The sequence below is a fragment of the Suncus etruscus genome, chromosome 9 (assembly GCF_024139225.1).
Source record: "Suncus etruscus isolate mSunEtr1 chromosome 9, mSunEtr1.pri.cur, whole genome shotgun sequence".
Classification (NCBI taxonomy): domain Eukaryota; kingdom Metazoa; phylum Chordata; class Mammalia; order Eulipotyphla; family Soricidae; genus Suncus; species Suncus etruscus.
This window is the reverse complement of record NC_064856.1, coordinates 110977622-110992576: the sequence shown is the minus strand read 5'-3', so window position 1 is coordinate 110992576 and position 14955 is coordinate 110977622. Positions and strand designations below refer to the sequence as shown.

Below are 14955 nucleotides of genomic sequence, written 5' to 3'. Positions count from 1 at the left end.
GGATCTGGCTGTGACCCCACATCTAGCTGAGGTTGGTCCCAGAAGCTCCTGCTGTTTGCAGGCTCCAGCCTGGAGGGAGCGGTGGGGCCCCAGCTCAGGTGACTGCGGGGGATCTGGTTCCCCTGGACAGAGTCTGGGGGGGCAGGGGCACAGGTGAATAAGTCATGAGCGGCTGGAGCAGGGCCGGACCGGGCCAGCTGACCTCATTCTGGGGGCAAGGAGCCGCTGCAGGGAGGTAAGTGGGGGTGGGCGGGCCCCCTCAAACCTTTTCTGGGCTGGGGGAACCCAACATTCAGAACTGGGAGAAGAAGAAGAGCTGAAAGCACAGATGGACAGATGGGGAGGGAAGGGAGAATCACATACAGCTGGATAGGGGCACAAGGGGACTCCCCAGGATGGGGGGGGGGGGAGAGAGAGAGAGAGAGAGAGAGAGAGAGAGAGAGAGAGAGAAGCTGAGGACAAGACTGTGAGCACACAAAGCCCCGAACCCTGGAGTGCAGGATAGGCTCAGAGACAGGGGAATGTTGTATGAGGACATGGGGAGCTAAGAAAGATCTAGAACTTGGCAGCTAGAGACCCTGTGGGATCTAGTCTAGCCTCTCCCAGTTAACCACCTTCCCACAGGGAGTGGGGGAACTGGTGAAGACCTTGGACAGCAGCACGTGGAACCCTGAACCCCATGGCCCTCCCTCCGGGCCCTGCAGAGGACAGTCAGGCTCCGGGGGACCCCAGTGCCTCAGAGGAGTCCCCAGGGCCCAGCCAGTCCCCCATCAGCCCGGCGGCCAGCAGGAAGGCCCTTCTCCGGGAGTTGGAGGCTCAGGTTCAAGAGGCCTATGGGCAGGTAAGGGGCCTGGGGTGCAGGCAGCACGGAGTGTAGAGCCCCTGAGTCAGAGTGAGCCCAGGGGGAGCAGCCAGGATGGGGGCCCATGGGTGTCCTCCTGAGTGAGGGTGGCCCATCCCCTTGTTCTTTGAGCCTCCTCCGGCCCGGGGTATTGGAGTGAGCAGGCAGACCTGGGCAGAGCTGGGCCCTGGCACAGAGGAAGGTCCAGGAAAACCCTCTGGATTGGTGTGATGGGGTGGGCAGGGGAAAAAGGGGTGATGCCCTCACTGTAGTGGTGCTCAGAGATCAACTCCAGAGACCCAGGGCTGCTGACCTTCCTTACAAGAGGCTGGGAAATTCCAGCTTCTCACTGGGAGCAGTGGGGGGCCAGAGGGTTCCTGATATCTGCTGAAGTTCATCTGAGCCCCCATCTCTTTCTGGGGGTCAGGGCCCTTGGGGAACTATCCAGGGACTGAAGGGAGGAAGTTGAGGGGGCCCCCAGGCCTTAAGACCCCACAGAGACTTGTGGAGGTGACTGGAATAAGACCCAAAAATGGATGCCCCCAGGAGCCCCCAGGCCCCAGACTCCAACCTTACCTAGTCTGGTCTTAGGCAGACATGGTCCCTGACCCACCCACCCCCCTGATGCTGCAGCTGCTCTTCCTGATCTGGCACTGTCACCCCCAGACTCAGAGCCTCACTCATGTGCTCTCAAGCCCCCCGACATTCCTAGTACCCTTGTCAGTGCCCTGGGTTTGCCCCTGGATCTTGAGGGGCACACAGGCCTTGAAGGATGAGAGGCCCTCCTATGTGCTCCTTCCCAGGGTCCTGGACCCCTTGCCTGAGATAGAAGGGGCTCCAGGGCTGGAGGGGGGTGAGGCTGGGCACCTGTTAAGCCAGGGTCCCCAGAGCTGGGGGCTCATGGCCCAGCCTTGGGGTCTGCTCGGTGCCTCCCAACCTGGAGGGGTTGCTTGCTCTCTGCAGCCGAGCATGATCCAGAGACCCGACCAAGGTGTGGGTGTAGGAAGCTGAGGGAGAGGGACTGATGTGACACATGGGGACACCGAGGCCTGTGTGGCTCAGCCACACCCTCACAGTGCAAAGGGAACCGGGGTGAACAGAGTCCCACAGACAAGGGGGCCCTCAGGGCTGAGTGTGCCTGGATAGTCTAGGGACCCTCATCTCTCTGTGCCCCTCAGAATCGGGAGCTGCGCCCAGAGGAGATTGAAGGTAAAAGGACATGGGCTGATTGGTCTGAACTTTCTGAAAGGGCGGGCACTGGTGAGCATGGGGTGGGCATGGATGCGCATGAGTTGAATGCAGAGTGGAAAGGCGGAAGACAGTGGCAGGCATAGGTGGGCATAAGGTGGGCATATGGTGGGCACAGGGTGGGCATGACCTCAAGAGGAGAAAGAAGAAGCAAAAATGCAGCTGGGACCTGGGTAACAACCTCAGACAAGCCCCAGCAGGAGAGCCAGAAGATGGTCCAATGAGTAAGCACCTCAGTTCCATCTCAGCAACCCAGATGGCCTACTAAGCAACCCCAGGAATGTTCCTGGCTGTGATCCCAAAACCCAACACATATCCATCAGGATGGTGAGGGGTTGGCCAGTGGTCAGTTGCCTGTCCCTGTCCAGGCCTGTGACCCTTCCAGCATTGTTCAGTGGCTCTTGGGAGCACCAGAAGGCAGGAGTCACACGATTTGCCCTGAAGGAAGTGAGAAGATCGGGGTCCCAGGACAAACTTAGAGGGGACATTGTTGAGCAGGAAGAGAGCAGGAAGGACAGTGGCCAGGACATGACCCCAGGATGCCAGGGTGAAACCCCCCGACTAGGCTTACTAGATTCTTGACCTTTAGGCGCTCTCTCTCTCCCTCCCCCTCTCTCTTTCTCTCTCTCTCTTCTATTCGCTCCCATATAGCCAGTATTCAGAGCAGAGGCTGACCCATAGCTCTCCTCAAACAATTGTTGGAAGTTACACGTTCCAGAAAAGGCACATGCAAAGGTCCTGAGGCAGCCAAAAAAAATGGGGTGTTGAGAGGAAGGGACTGATATTGAACTCAGAGAAAAGCAAGCTGCTTCCTTTTTCCCTTTGCCTGGCAGAGCTGCAGACAGCCTTCCAGGAGTTTGACCGGAACCAGGACGGCTTCATTGGCTGTGGGGATCTGGGCGCTTGCATGCGAATGTTGGGGTACATGCCCACCGAGATGGAGCTCATCGAGATTTCCCAGCAGATCAGTAGGTCCTGCCCCTCCCTCTGCATGCGCTGAATCTGCACCCCTACCTGTGGTTTGAGTCCCCTGCATCAGAGCACAGCCTGAGTCGAGCCAGGAAGACACCCTGTGACCCAAAAAACCACCGCTGAGGAAACTAAGTCTCTGAAAGAGGAAGCTCTCACAGCCAGCTCACTGGGGCCACACCAGAACCCCAGCAGACTCTTTGTGAAAATCAAGGAAGGCCTCAAGAAGGATTGAGGGAGGGGCGGGAGCTATAGCACATCAGTAGGACATTTGCCTTGTACGTACAGACCCAGGATAGACCCAGTTCGATTCCTGGCATCCCATTTGGTCCTCCGAGCCTGCCAGGGGTGATTTCTGAGTGCAGAGCCAGGAATAACCCTGAGCACCACCAGTTGTGACCCAAAAACAAAAAAGGAAGAAGAAGCATTGAGGGGGCCAGAGTGATAGCACAACAGGGAGGACGTTTGCTTTGAATGTTCAATCCCCAGAATCCCATAGGGTACACAAGCTTGCCAGGAATAATTCTTGAACCCAGATCCAGAAGTAACCCCGGATTGCCACTGGGAGGGACCCAAAAACAAAACAAAACAAAAAGTTAAAAAAAATTTTTTTAAGGTTTGGAGAGATAGTTCAGGGGTGAGGTGCCTGGTTTGCACACAGCTGACTCTAGGCTCATCCCCAGCTCTGCCCTGGAGTCCCTAATTACCACCAGGGGTCAGCCCTGGTGTGAGTCCTGAACACAGAGCTAGGAGTCAGCCCCTGTGCCACACCCTTCATGATCCTCCCCATATCCCCCCAATGTTTTTTTTTTCTTTTGGGGACCAAGTCTGTGCCTGTTTGAGTGTGATGTCCCCAGCACATATGACCCGTCCAATCTGGGGGACCCAAAGGGCAGAGGAGAGGACAGCGTGCGGGAAGAGGGAGCTGGGTGTCTCATGGCTGTGTCCCCCAGGTGGCGGGAAGGTGGACTTCGAAGACTTTGTGGAACTGATGGGCCCCAAGCTGCTGGCTGAGACCGCCGACATGATCGGGGTCCGGGAACTGCGAGATGCCTTCCGGGAGGTACCAGCCTGAGGGATGTAAGGAAAGTGGGGGGAGGACAGTGGGTTAGAGGGGTGGGGGCACGTGAGTCACCAGCACCCCCAATACCACCACAGTTCGACATCAATGGAGACGGCCGCATCAGTTTTGGGGAGCTCCGGGTGGCGCTCAAGGGCCTGCTAGGCGAGAGGCTCACCCAGCGGGAGACGGACGAAATTCTCCGGGACATGGACCTCAACGGGGACGGCCTGGTGGACTTTGAAGGTACTGAGACACGCCCCTCCATATGGACACTACACAGGTTCGGTGGGGGTTCTGGGAACCTGTCTGGCAGGGTTCGGTTTTTGGGGGACCAAGGATAGAAGCACAAAGTCAGTGCGAAGCTCATGCTCCAGCTTCTTGTACTATCCCCCAGAATGGGGTGAGTTTTGGTTTGTTTGTTTTTGGGGGCCACACTCGGTGACACTGAGGGGTTACTCCTGGCTATGAGCTCAGAAATCGCTCCTGACTTGGGGGACCATATGGGACACCAGGGGATCAAACCATCTTAGATCAGCCATGTGCAAGGCAAACGCCCTACCACTTGTACCACCGCTCCAACCCCAGGTTTTTGTTTTGTTTTGTTTTGTTTAATCCAAAGGACATTTGCTTTTGGGGGATGCTTCCCACATGGTTCAGGGGGGCTGATCAAACTCAGGCCAGGCCTGGCCCTGCCTCTTGTGTCCCGGAGTTTTTGACGGGCTGCTGAAAGACACAGACACCTATGCCTGTCCCCCATCATTGTCATAGGGATCTATGAGGAAAGAAAGAGAAAAGGAAAAAGGAAAGGAAGCTACTTGGCCGTTAGGAAAGTCTGAGTGCTTGTCCAGGCAAGCTTGTCTTGTCTCAGCGTCCCACCTTGCAGAGGGAAGTGGGGTTCAGGGTGACAGGGAGCCCAGGAAAGCTGGTTGATAGAAGTTTGAGCTCTACCAAGCTTCACCAAGGAGTTTCCTTGTAGACAAAGTAAAGGCCAAGTGTGGGGGCCGGAGAGATAGCATGGAGGTAGGCTATTTGCCTTGCATGCAGAAGGACGGTGGTTTGAATCCCGGCATCCCATATGGTCCCCTGTGCCTGCTAGGAGCGATTTCTGAGCGTAGAGCCAGGAGTAATCCTTGAGCACTGCCGGGTGTGACCCAATCTCCCCCCCCACCCCCACCCCCAAAAAAGGGCAGTGTGTTTGGCCCTGATGCTCTTTTTCGGAGTCGCCCTCACCAACCTCCCCCTGAAACTGTGGCTTTGCCGGGCAGAGTTTGTACGAATGATGTCTCGCTGAGCTGACGCAAAGAATGAACACCGAGGATGTGGGGACTGCAGCTGCTGGAAGCTTCTAGAAGCCATCAGTCACCTCTGTGTCTGGGGCCCTTCTCTCCTCCCACCCCCAGCTACCGCCCTCACCCTGCCCGGCCCCTCTCCTCCACCAGGGCCCCTGACCCTGCCCTGACTTCCTGCAAATAAAGTGTCCTCAGACTGGAAAGATGGAATTTTTGTTTGTTTGTTTGTTTTGGGGCCATACTTGTCAGTACTCAGGGGTTACTTCTAGCTCTGCACTCAGAAATCGCTCCTGGCAGGCTTGGGGAAACATATAGGATGCCAGGAATTGAACCCAGGTTCATCCTGGACCAGCCGCTTGCAAGGCAAATGCCCTACTGCTGTGCTATAACTCCAGCTCCCAAAAGATAGATTTTACCTCTTGGATATCTCCAGAACTCCTGAAATGAAGTCCCCCAAGAAAGCCGCTTGGCTGAGGCGGCTGCTGTGTTGGAGAATCTCCTAGGTGCCTTCCCAGCACAAGGGTCACCTTAGGAACAGGTCCTGCCTGTTCTGAGCGCAGTGCAGAACCTTCCAGAAAGGACCTGATAGGCGGCTGAGTGGAGCAACTTGGTGACCAGCTCTGACTATCCCAAACATGAGGGGTCACCTTTGTGCTCTTTTATTTTTTGGTTTTTGGGTCACACCCGGCAGCGCTCAGGGGTTACTACTGGCTCTATGCTCAGAAATCACTCCTGGCGGAGCCAGTGAGGTGGCGCTAGAGGTAAGGTGTCTGCCTCGTAAGCACTAGCCAAGGAAGGATGGGGGTTCGATCCCCCCCCCCCCCGGCGTCCCATATGGTCCTCCCAAGTCAAGGGCAATTTCTGAGCGCTTAGCCAGGAGTAACCCCTGAGCATCAAACTGGTGTGGCCCGAAAAACCAAAAAAAAAAAGAGGGCCCGGAGAGATAGCACAGCGGCGTTTGCCTTGCAAGCAGCCAATCCAGGACCAAAGGTGGTTGTTCGAATCCCGGTGTCCCATATGGTCCCCCAAGCCTGCCAGGAGCTATTTCTGAGCAGTCAGTCAGGAGTAACCCCTGAGCATTGCTGGGTGTGGCCCAAAAACAAACAAACAAAAAAGAAATCACTCCTGGCATGCTCGGGGAACCATATGGGATGCCGGGATTCAAACCACTGACCTTTTGCATGAAAAGCAAATGCCTTACCTCCATGCTATCTCTCCGGCCCCGTGCTCTTTTGTTTTTAAATTTAATTAATTTATTTTTGGGTTTGGGGCTGTAAAACCACCCCAAGTGCTATATTTCCAGCTCCAAGTGAATGAGACTGAATCAGGGTGTGCATGAAATAATCCAAACCAGGCTGAAGATGAAATGTGTAGTCTGGCAGTCTTCTACCTAGTAAGGACCTCGATGACTACCAGAACTGCTGATTTTTATTGAGTCCAGAGATCACCCCTGGGTGGGGCAGTAAAACAATATTTTGGGTGAAACCAAGTTGTAAACAAACAAAGATAAAGAAACCAGGGATAAACAGGTAAAATAAGGTGTAACCCAACATGGGGCCACACCCAGAAGTTCTCAGGGTTACTCCTGGCTCTGTACTCAGGAATCACTCCTGGCAGTGCACCTGAGGACCCTAAGGGATGTGGAAGATTGAACTTGGATCTTCCAAGTGTGCAAGTGCTTTGTGCTATCCTCTGTGCTATGGCTCCAGCTCCACCTTTCTGCTCCTTGTGTTTCCTCTCCACTCTGAGCCCCAACCCACTCCATTATCCCCAAGGTTCTGCTGCTCTTTCCTGCACACCTCAGGTCATCTCAGTGCTGGCTTTCAGCCAGGCCTGACAGTCTCCCCACTGGTCCAAGCCACTGGCTGCTAAGGTGAGATGCAGGCTGAGTACTGGAGGTCATGTAGGCCTCTTGGGGCCATTTCTCCTTTCCAGTTAGTTTGACATAGCCTGTCAAATTTTTTCCTATAATGTCCTTAATGGGGCTGGAGTGATAGAATAGCAGTAGAGCAGGGGCCGGAGAGATAGCATGGAGGTAAGGCATTTGCCTTTCATGCAGGAGGTCATCAGTTCGAATCCCGGTGTCCCATATGGTCCCCCGTGCCTGCCAGGAGCAATTTCTGAGCATGGAGCCAGGAATAACCTCTGAGCAGTGCCGTGTGTGACCCAAAAGCCAAAAAAAAAAAAAAAAAAAAAAAAAAAAAAGAATAGCAGTAGAGCATTTGCCTTGTACTCTGCCAACCCAGGGGGTTCAATCCCCTGTAGAAATACATATCAATTACAGAGTCCCAGATGGTTGTGGATGGTGATGGATAGATGGTGAGGCCTTTATTTACCAGCCCAGGGCCAGGCACCTGCAACTCCCTCTAGCCAGAGGGTCTGAGTGTTCAGGGGAGCGGTGAGGAAATGATCCACAGGCAGTCAGGTTTCAGGAGACATGAAGCTTTATTAATAATATGCCCTAGCCACTTAGGCTCACCTTTTAAGCAGCCTATTTCAGCCGCCCCGCCTCTCAACCTGTTTCCTAATCCTCCATCCAGCCAGCTCTCCGGCAGCTTCTGGCTGAATCCCCTTTACACTCCTGAGGCAACTCTTTTGTTCCCTTCCATAGACCCCTCCCAGATGTGGGCAGGTCTGACCAGTAAAAGTACCATTCTACCCTGGGAGGGGGTGACAATCCCCAGCATCCCACATGGTCCCTCGAGCCTGCCAGGATCGATTTCTCAGTGCAGAGCCAGGAGTAACCCCTGAGCACCATCAGGTATGGCCCCAAAACCAAAAAATAAAAAACAATGTCACTTCAAGTGGGGACAGAGATTAGATAGCAGGAAGTATGTCTGATCTCAAAAGAGGAGAGAGAGGAGAGAAAGAGAGAGAGAGAGAGAGAGAGAGAGAGAGAGAGAGAGAGAGAGAGAGAGAGAGAGAGAGAGAGAGAGAGAGAGAGAGAGAGAGAGAGAGAGAGAGACCTGAAACCCACTTTTTCTGTCCAACATAGGGCATAGGAAGCTAAAGGATCAGGTCGAGCTATTCAGAGAAAAGGGGAATCAGCTCTACCTTGGCACAATCTGAGTCCCTCACAGGAAAAAAGTTTCAGGAGGAAAAAAAAATAGTGAAGCAAGACCATTTCTTTTTGTTTGTTTGTTGGTTGGTTTTTCGTCACACCCAGCAGGGCTCAGGGGTTCCTCCTGGGTCTACGCTCAGAAATCACTCCTAGTAGGCCTGGGGGGGTTACTCCTGGCTGTCTGCTCAGAAATAGCTCCTGGCAGGCACGGGGAGGGGGGGGGGAATGGCCATATGGGACACCGGATTCGAACCAACCACTTAGGTCCTAGATCAGCTGCTTGCAAGGCAAACACCGCTGTGCTATCTCTCCGGACCCTGCAAGAGCATTTCTATTGAGGGAAACTTCCTTAGGAGGCCCTGAGGGAAGAGAAAGGCGAAGTTCTTGTTCTGGTGAGCACAAGAGCTTCTCCAGGATAAAAAAAGAGATAACCAATGAGATGCTGAGTGAAAACATGAGTGAGAGGAGAAAGCTCTGGTTGGCTTTTGGGAGGAATCTTTTGCAAATGTTTTTTTTTTTTTTTCCTGGAGTTTTACGTACATAAAAGTTCACCTGGGGGTGTGGGGTAGAGAGATAGTAGAATGGGTAAGGCGCTTGCCTTGCACAGGTCAACCTGGATTCATCCCCAGATCCCGGGTGCACCATCAGGAATGACTCCTGCGTGCTGAGCCAGGAGGAAGCCCTGAGCATTGCTGGGTGGGACCCAAGCAAAGCAAGCAAGCAAACAAACAAACAAACAAAAGTCATTATCTGGGGGTTGAAGAAATAGCGGTCAGATTGGGTGCTTGTTTTACAGGTGGCAAATATAGGATCAATCCCTGGAATCCCATACGGTTCCCTAAGTCCAGCAGGAGTGATTCCTGAATGCAGAGCAAGGAGTAACCCCTGAGTATTGTTGGGTGTGTCTCCCAAACCAAAAGATAAACCAATACAAATTTCAAAATGTCAATAAGGGTGTTGTCACAGTACAGCCATGAACTATAGTTTTTTTTTTTTTTTTGAGGTCACACCCACCCAGCTCAGAGTTATTCTTTGGCAGAGTTTGGGGAACTATAGAGTGCAGGGAGTGGAGTCTGGGGCTTCCACATGCAAAACATGAGCTCAGTTCTTTGCGTCGTCTCTCCAGTCCCTGCTCATGTATTATTTGTTGGGGGGGGGTGGGAATTATTCCAGGGGGGTGGGAATTATTCCAGGCTGTTTTCTCAGGAATCATTCTTTTTTTGTTGTTTTTGTTTTTTGGCCACACCTGGCTGTGCTCAGGGGTTCCTCCTGGTTCTGCACTCAAAAATTGCTCCTGGCAGGCTTGAGGGACCATATGGGATGCAGGGATTCACACTATCATCAGTCCAGGGTTGGGTGGGCTTCGTGTAAGGCAAATGCCCTACTGCAGTGTTATCTCTTCGGCCCCTCAGGGATCACTCTTTTTTTTTTTTTTTTTTTTTGGTTTTTGGGCCACACCCTGTGCCGCTCAGGGGTTACTCCTGGCTATGCGCTCAGAAGTTGCTCCTGGCTTCTTGGGGGACCATATGGGACGCCGGGGGATCGAACCGCGGTCCGTCCTAGGCTAGCGCAGGCAAGGCAGGCACCTTACCTCCAGCGCCACCGCCCGGCCCAGGGATCACTCTTTACAGTGCTCAGAGAACAGGCCAGGGCCAGCTGCAAGCAAGACCTCTACTATCACTCCTGCCCTTGTTCAACAATGTCTGATCCCTGAATGGGGATTGGTCTGAGGTTATTGTCATAATTAGTACCAGCTTGTTCCTTTGTGTTAGGACCACACCTGACAATGCTCAGGGCTTACTCCTTGGTAGGAGGGTTCTAGGGACTCTATGGGTCCTGGGAATGAACCTGGGTGGCACTTGCAAGGCAAACGCCTGCCCTTCACTCCACACTCTCTCTTGGATAAGTGCCTTCCTTTTTTTTTTTTTTTTTTATAAGTGCCTTTCTTATCCCAACCTAGCAAGGGTGTGGAATGTCAATATAGTACCATTGATGTGGACCTTGACCTAAATTCCCTGCCTGGAGGTAGTTTTGGGCAGGTTTCAGCGCTATAAAAATCACTCTCCCTCTTTATTACTATTCCCTGTAAGTCATTATGTGCAATTGAAGGGGTGGGGGATTTTGATCCACACATAGGACAGCTGAGCAATGAAAATCACTTTGAATTCCTTCCTAGAGATATATCACATGTCCCCCCATGTTCATGTAATACATTATTAATAGAGGCTCCATAGGCTAAGCTCTAGTTATGAGACTGTAGGGAAGGGATATGGACACGCAAAGACTTTGAGGTGCTGGAGTGGAACAGCAATCAGGAGAACGAATGACAACTCTATGAGGTTGTGGTTCTTAGTCTTTATATCTGGGGAAACTGAGGCACAGAAAGATGAGCAACATGCTTTTGGGGGTGGGGGACCAACTGCTACTGCAGGCACACCTGGTGGTGCTCAGGGATTACTCCTGGCTCTGAACTCAGAAATTATTGCTGGTGTGCTCTGGGACCATACAGGATGCTGGGGATCAAACTCGTGTGTGTGTGTGTGTGTGTGTGTGTGTGTGTGTGTGTGTGTTCGACCATACCTGGCAGTGCTCAGGAGTTGTGTGTGTGTGTGTGTGTGTGTGTGTGTGTGTGTGTGTTCGATCATACCTGGCAGTCTGGGGGGACCGTATGGCAGCATTTTTCACTAGTGTGCAGTGAGATATTGTCTGGTGTGCTGTGGGAAAAATTCCAGTTTCATCTGTAACATACAGTTTTGTTTGTTTCTTTTGTTTTTGGGCCACACCCAGCGGTGCTCAGGGGTTCCTCCTGGCTGTCTGCTCAGAAATAGCTCCTGGCAGGCACAGGGGACCATATGGGACACCGGGATTTGAACCAATCACCTTAGGTCCTGGATCGGCTGCTTGCAAGGCAAACACCACTGTGTTATCTCTCCGGGCCCTGTAACATACAGTTTTAGCATGATTGGTCTATTTGTGAACCAAAGCACATGATATGAACTATAAAAACTAAAGACAGAGAGAGACTAGGAGGCGTTGACAAAGAGCTACGTGTGTCTTTCTTCGATTCCTGCCAGAATATCAGTTTTGTATTCAGCCAAACAGACCCAGGTTTTGCACTGAGAAAGTAAACAGAAATATGAACAATTATAAAATGCTTTATGATTTGATAATAAAGTAATTATAAAATAACTTCTTTGTGTTTGATTCCTATCCAAGAGAATTACTTTATATATAGTCAATATAGGCACAGAGTTAATATATATATATATATATATATTTTTTTTTTTTTTGGTTTTTGGGTCACACCCAGCAGCGCTCAGGGGTTACTCCTGGGTCTATGCTCAGAAATCGCCCCCGGCAAGCTCAAGCTCGGGGAACCATATGGAATGCCGGGATTTAAACCACCGGCCTTCTGCATGCAAGGCAAACACCTTACCTCCATGCTATCTCTCCGGCCCCAAGTTAAAAATTATTTTAACTTTTTGTTTTGTTTTGTTTTTGGGTCACACCCTGCAGCGCTCAGGGGTTCCTTCTGGCCCTACGCTCAGAAATCGCTCCTGGCAGGCTCGGGGGACCATATGGGATGCTGGGATTCGAACCCCTGTTCTGCATGCAAGGCAGACGCCCAACCCTGCAAGTCTTGCGTCCAGCCAGGAGCCTGGGATCCAGGAATTCGGTTCCTGGCCGCACCCACCCACCCACGCTAAGTGCTCGTCCTGGGTGAGCTCTGCCGCGGTGCCCGCGAAAGAAACGCCGGCGAGGGGCCTCGAACCCCTCACCGTGGCCTTAGCCCCAGGACCTGTCAATCCATCACGCACAGGCTGCAGCGTCGCGGAGGGGCCCGTTGCCATAGCGACAGAGGCGGGCGGGGGAAGAGGAGGGAGGACCGAGGCGCATGCGCAGATCGGTCGCGCCGTGGGCCCCCCCCACAGGCGGACGGTGACGTCGAGCGCGCGGGGCGGGGCGGGGCGCTCGGCACGTCAAAGCGCTGCGTCGGTGCGGCGCGCGGAGCTGCGGGGGGAAAGGCACCCAGCTTGGTTGTGCAAGCGCCGGGAAGAAGAAAAAAAAACCTTTAGCCTATTGAAGTGGGTCCGGCTCCCCGGTTGGTTCCGCCTCTCGGGCCCCGGGACTCACCGGACCGCGAGCGCACCGGGCCGGGCCGCGAACTCGCCAATTGCGGAGCTTCACCGGCCACCGCCCAATCCGGAACAGACAGGTGCGAGGTCCGGGCGGCGCCAACCAATCAGCGGCGTTTGCGGCCTGGAGGGGCGCCTGAGTGACGGCTAGGCGGGCCAATCGGGAGCCGCGCAGCCCTTGCGCCCGCCCACCCTTCCGGTCGGGTGCTATTTACAAGGGGCGTGCACGCCGCCTGCCAATCAGAGCGCGGCTCGGCGGCCAGGCAGCCAACCCCGGAGGAGCGGCCGGCCGGCGTCCGCCGCACCCAGGAGTTGGGGATGTCCTACAAACCCATCGCCCCCGCCCCCAGCAGCACCCCCGGCTCCAGCACCCCAGGGCCCGGGACTCCGGTCCCGACAGGTGAGGCTTCGACTCCGCCCCGATGCTCGTCTGGCCCGCTGTGCCCCCAGGGTCCGAGTTCTGCAAATCCGAGGCCTGCCGCCTGCCCCGGTCCAGCCTTAGTTTCCCTGGCTGGGCAGTCAGTGGGCGTGGCGGGGTGGGGTCTGCTCCAGGAGTTGGGCAGCCCGGCTGTCTGGAAGCATCCTTCCTTCCCGAGGGACCCGGGCCCATCTGATCAGACGGATCTGGGGGCGCTTCGAATGCCCAGGGTGGGGTGCACGGTGCCCTGCCCCGCGCTGACCTCCTAACCTCGCGCCTGTTGCAGCGGGGAGTGTCCCCTCGCCGTCGGGCTCGGTGCCGGGAGCCGCCGCCCCGTTCCGGCCTCTGTTTAACGACTTTGGGCCGCCCTCCATGGGCTACGTACAGGTGAGTGAGGGGGCCCGGGCTTGCTGCTTTCTTGGTGGGCAACACGGCCTTCGCCGTGCCCCCCACCTCCCACCCCGGAGGCCCGAGCTCACTCCCCTTGGTCTCTTGACACAGGCGATGAAGCCACCCGGCGCCCAGGGCTCCCAGAGCACCTACACGGACCTGCTGTCGGTCATTGAGGAGATGGGCAAAGAGATCAGGCCCACCTACGCGGGGAGCAAGAGCGCCATGGAGCGCCTGAAAAGAGGTGAGTGCAGCCAGAAACCTCACGCTGGACCAAGTCCCCACTCCACTGGAGGCCCCCTGAGCTGCGGGATCGGGCTGGGGGTCTCCCCACAGAGAGATTAAAATTGAGTCCCATATCCAGGGCAGGAGCACAAAACTTGCACCTTTTTGTTTTGTTTTTGGGCCACATCTGGTGGTGCTCAGGGGTTACTCCTGGCTCTTCAGGAGTAACTTATGAATGACTCAGGGGTCATTCGTGGCAGTGCTGGGGACCCAACCCAGTTCTATTGTTGCATGCAAGGCAGATTCTCTATCCCTGTGCTAATGCTCTGGCTCAGAAAATTGCATTTTCAACAGCACAGGTTGAAGGCACCTGGGCTGCCCTCTCCACACCCCCAAACCTGGCTATGGAACCTGAGGCCTTTGATGGATGGAAAAGAGAGGGCAGGGACGAATTGTGGGGATGTCCCACTTGTCCCAGCCTGTGACCCAACCCCTTCCCTCCCCTTCCCAGGTATCATTCATGCCCGGGCCCTAGTCAGAGAGTGTCTAGCCGAGACAGAGCGGAACGCCCGCACGTAACCCCCCCAACTCAGAGCCGCATCTGGACGTGCCCGGCCACTACAGAGCACCTGCTTCTCCCTGGCCTTCACCCCGAGTTGCACTTCCCAGCCTGGGCCTCGTGACCTGTGTCCCCCCACGAGGGGGGATGCCCTCAAGGACCAGGGATCAGTGCTCAAGCCAGTCGGCAGCGTTCACGGGGACTCCCCCAGCCCCAGTTATATAGCAGCGAATTTCTCCACACCCACCTCCAGTCCTGCAGACATTGGTGGTGGAGGGGGGTGTCCCACTGGAGCTCCCGTCCTCTCCCCTTCAAACCAATGTCTTCCGGGCTGGGCCCTGCTGGCCCACCACCTCCCTGCCTTGTCTCCTAGGCCATAATCACTCTTTTTCTCAGTGTGTCTTTTGCTAAATATGCCCTTTTTGTATAAATAAAGGATAATTTGAAGTTGTGCTCTTAGCTGTTCAAGTCTTTCTGAGTCTGGGCCTTGTGTTGGGCACGCTGGCAGAGCAGGAGGGAAAGAGGTGATGGGAGGAAGTGGGGGCAGCTGTGTGTGTGTGTATGTGTGTGTGTGTGTATGTGTGTGTGTGTGTGTGTGTGTCGGGAGGGAAAAGGAGGGGGAGCAGGCCTCTCTCCACTGGCTGCTGCCCTTGGGGGCTCCTTGTCCTGCTGCCTCCCGGGTCCTTAGAGCCCGCGTCCCAGAGCGCTGCCCTCCAGCCACCGGTGCCAGCAGAGGGCAGCACGGGACACCAACCA

General features: G+C 54.7%; 3 protein-coding genes across 3 annotated transcripts in view; 2 read left to right on the top strand and 1 right to left on the bottom strand.

Moving 5' to 3' along the window:
• NDUFV1 (NADH:ubiquinone oxidoreductase core subunit V1) overlaps positions 1 to 207 on the bottom strand; it is a 3513-nt gene extending 3306 nt beyond the window's left edge. The window contains exon 1 of the mRNA XM_049780890.1: positions 203 to 207. Within this exon, the coding sequence (XP_049636847.1) occupies positions 203 to 207 (5 nt within the window). The remainder of the gene's footprint in view (positions 1 to 202) is intronic.
• Positions 208 to 679: 472 nt separating this feature from the next.
• Positions 680 to 5412, top strand: CABP2 (calcium binding protein 2). The gene is made up of 6 exons (XM_049781278.1): positions 680 to 841; positions 2020 to 2050; positions 2923 to 3057; positions 4012 to 4121; positions 4217 to 4364; positions 5387 to 5412. The coding sequence occupies exons 1-6, from the start codon at positions 680 to 682 to the stop codon at positions 5410 to 5412; spliced, it is 612 nt and encodes a 203-aa protein (XP_049637235.1).
• Positions 5413 to 12441: 7029 nt separating this feature from the next.
• Positions 12442 to 14658, top strand: CDK2AP2 (cyclin dependent kinase 2 associated protein 2). The gene is made up of 4 exons (XM_049781283.1): positions 12442 to 13007; positions 13312 to 13412; positions 13527 to 13659; positions 14152 to 14658. Exons 1-4 carry the CDS (start codon positions 12926 to 12928, stop codon positions 14217 to 14219), a joined length of 384 nt encoding a protein of 127 aa, XP_049637240.1. The 5' UTR covers positions 12442 to 12925; the 3' UTR covers positions 14220 to 14658.
• Positions 14659 to 14955: the final 297 nt, after the last annotated feature.

Coding starts and splice junctions, on each gene's coding strand:
- CABP2 (XM_049781278.1), top strand. CDS start 680: ATGGCCCTCCCTCCGGGCCCTGCAGAGGACAGTCAGGCTCCGGGGGAC. Junction 842..2,019: donor TTCAAGAGGCCTATGGGCAG/GTAAGGGGCCTG, acceptor TGTGCCCCTCAG/AATCGGGAGCTGCGCCCAGA. Junction 4,122..4,216: donor TGCGAGATGCCTTCCGGGAG/GTACCAGCCTGA, acceptor ATACCACCACAG/TTCGACATCAATGGAGACGG.
- CDK2AP2 (XM_049781283.1), top strand. CDS start 12,926: ATGTCCTACAAACCCATCGCCCCCGCCCCCAGCAGCACCCCCGGCTCC. Junction 13,008..13,311: donor CGGGACTCCGGTCCCGACAG/GTGAGGCTTCGA, acceptor CGCCTGTTGCAG/CGGGGAGTGTCCCCTCGCCG. Junction 13,660..14,151: donor CATGGAGCGCCTGAAAAGAG/GTGAGTGCAGCC, acceptor TCCCCTTCCCAG/GTATCATTCATGCCCGGGCC.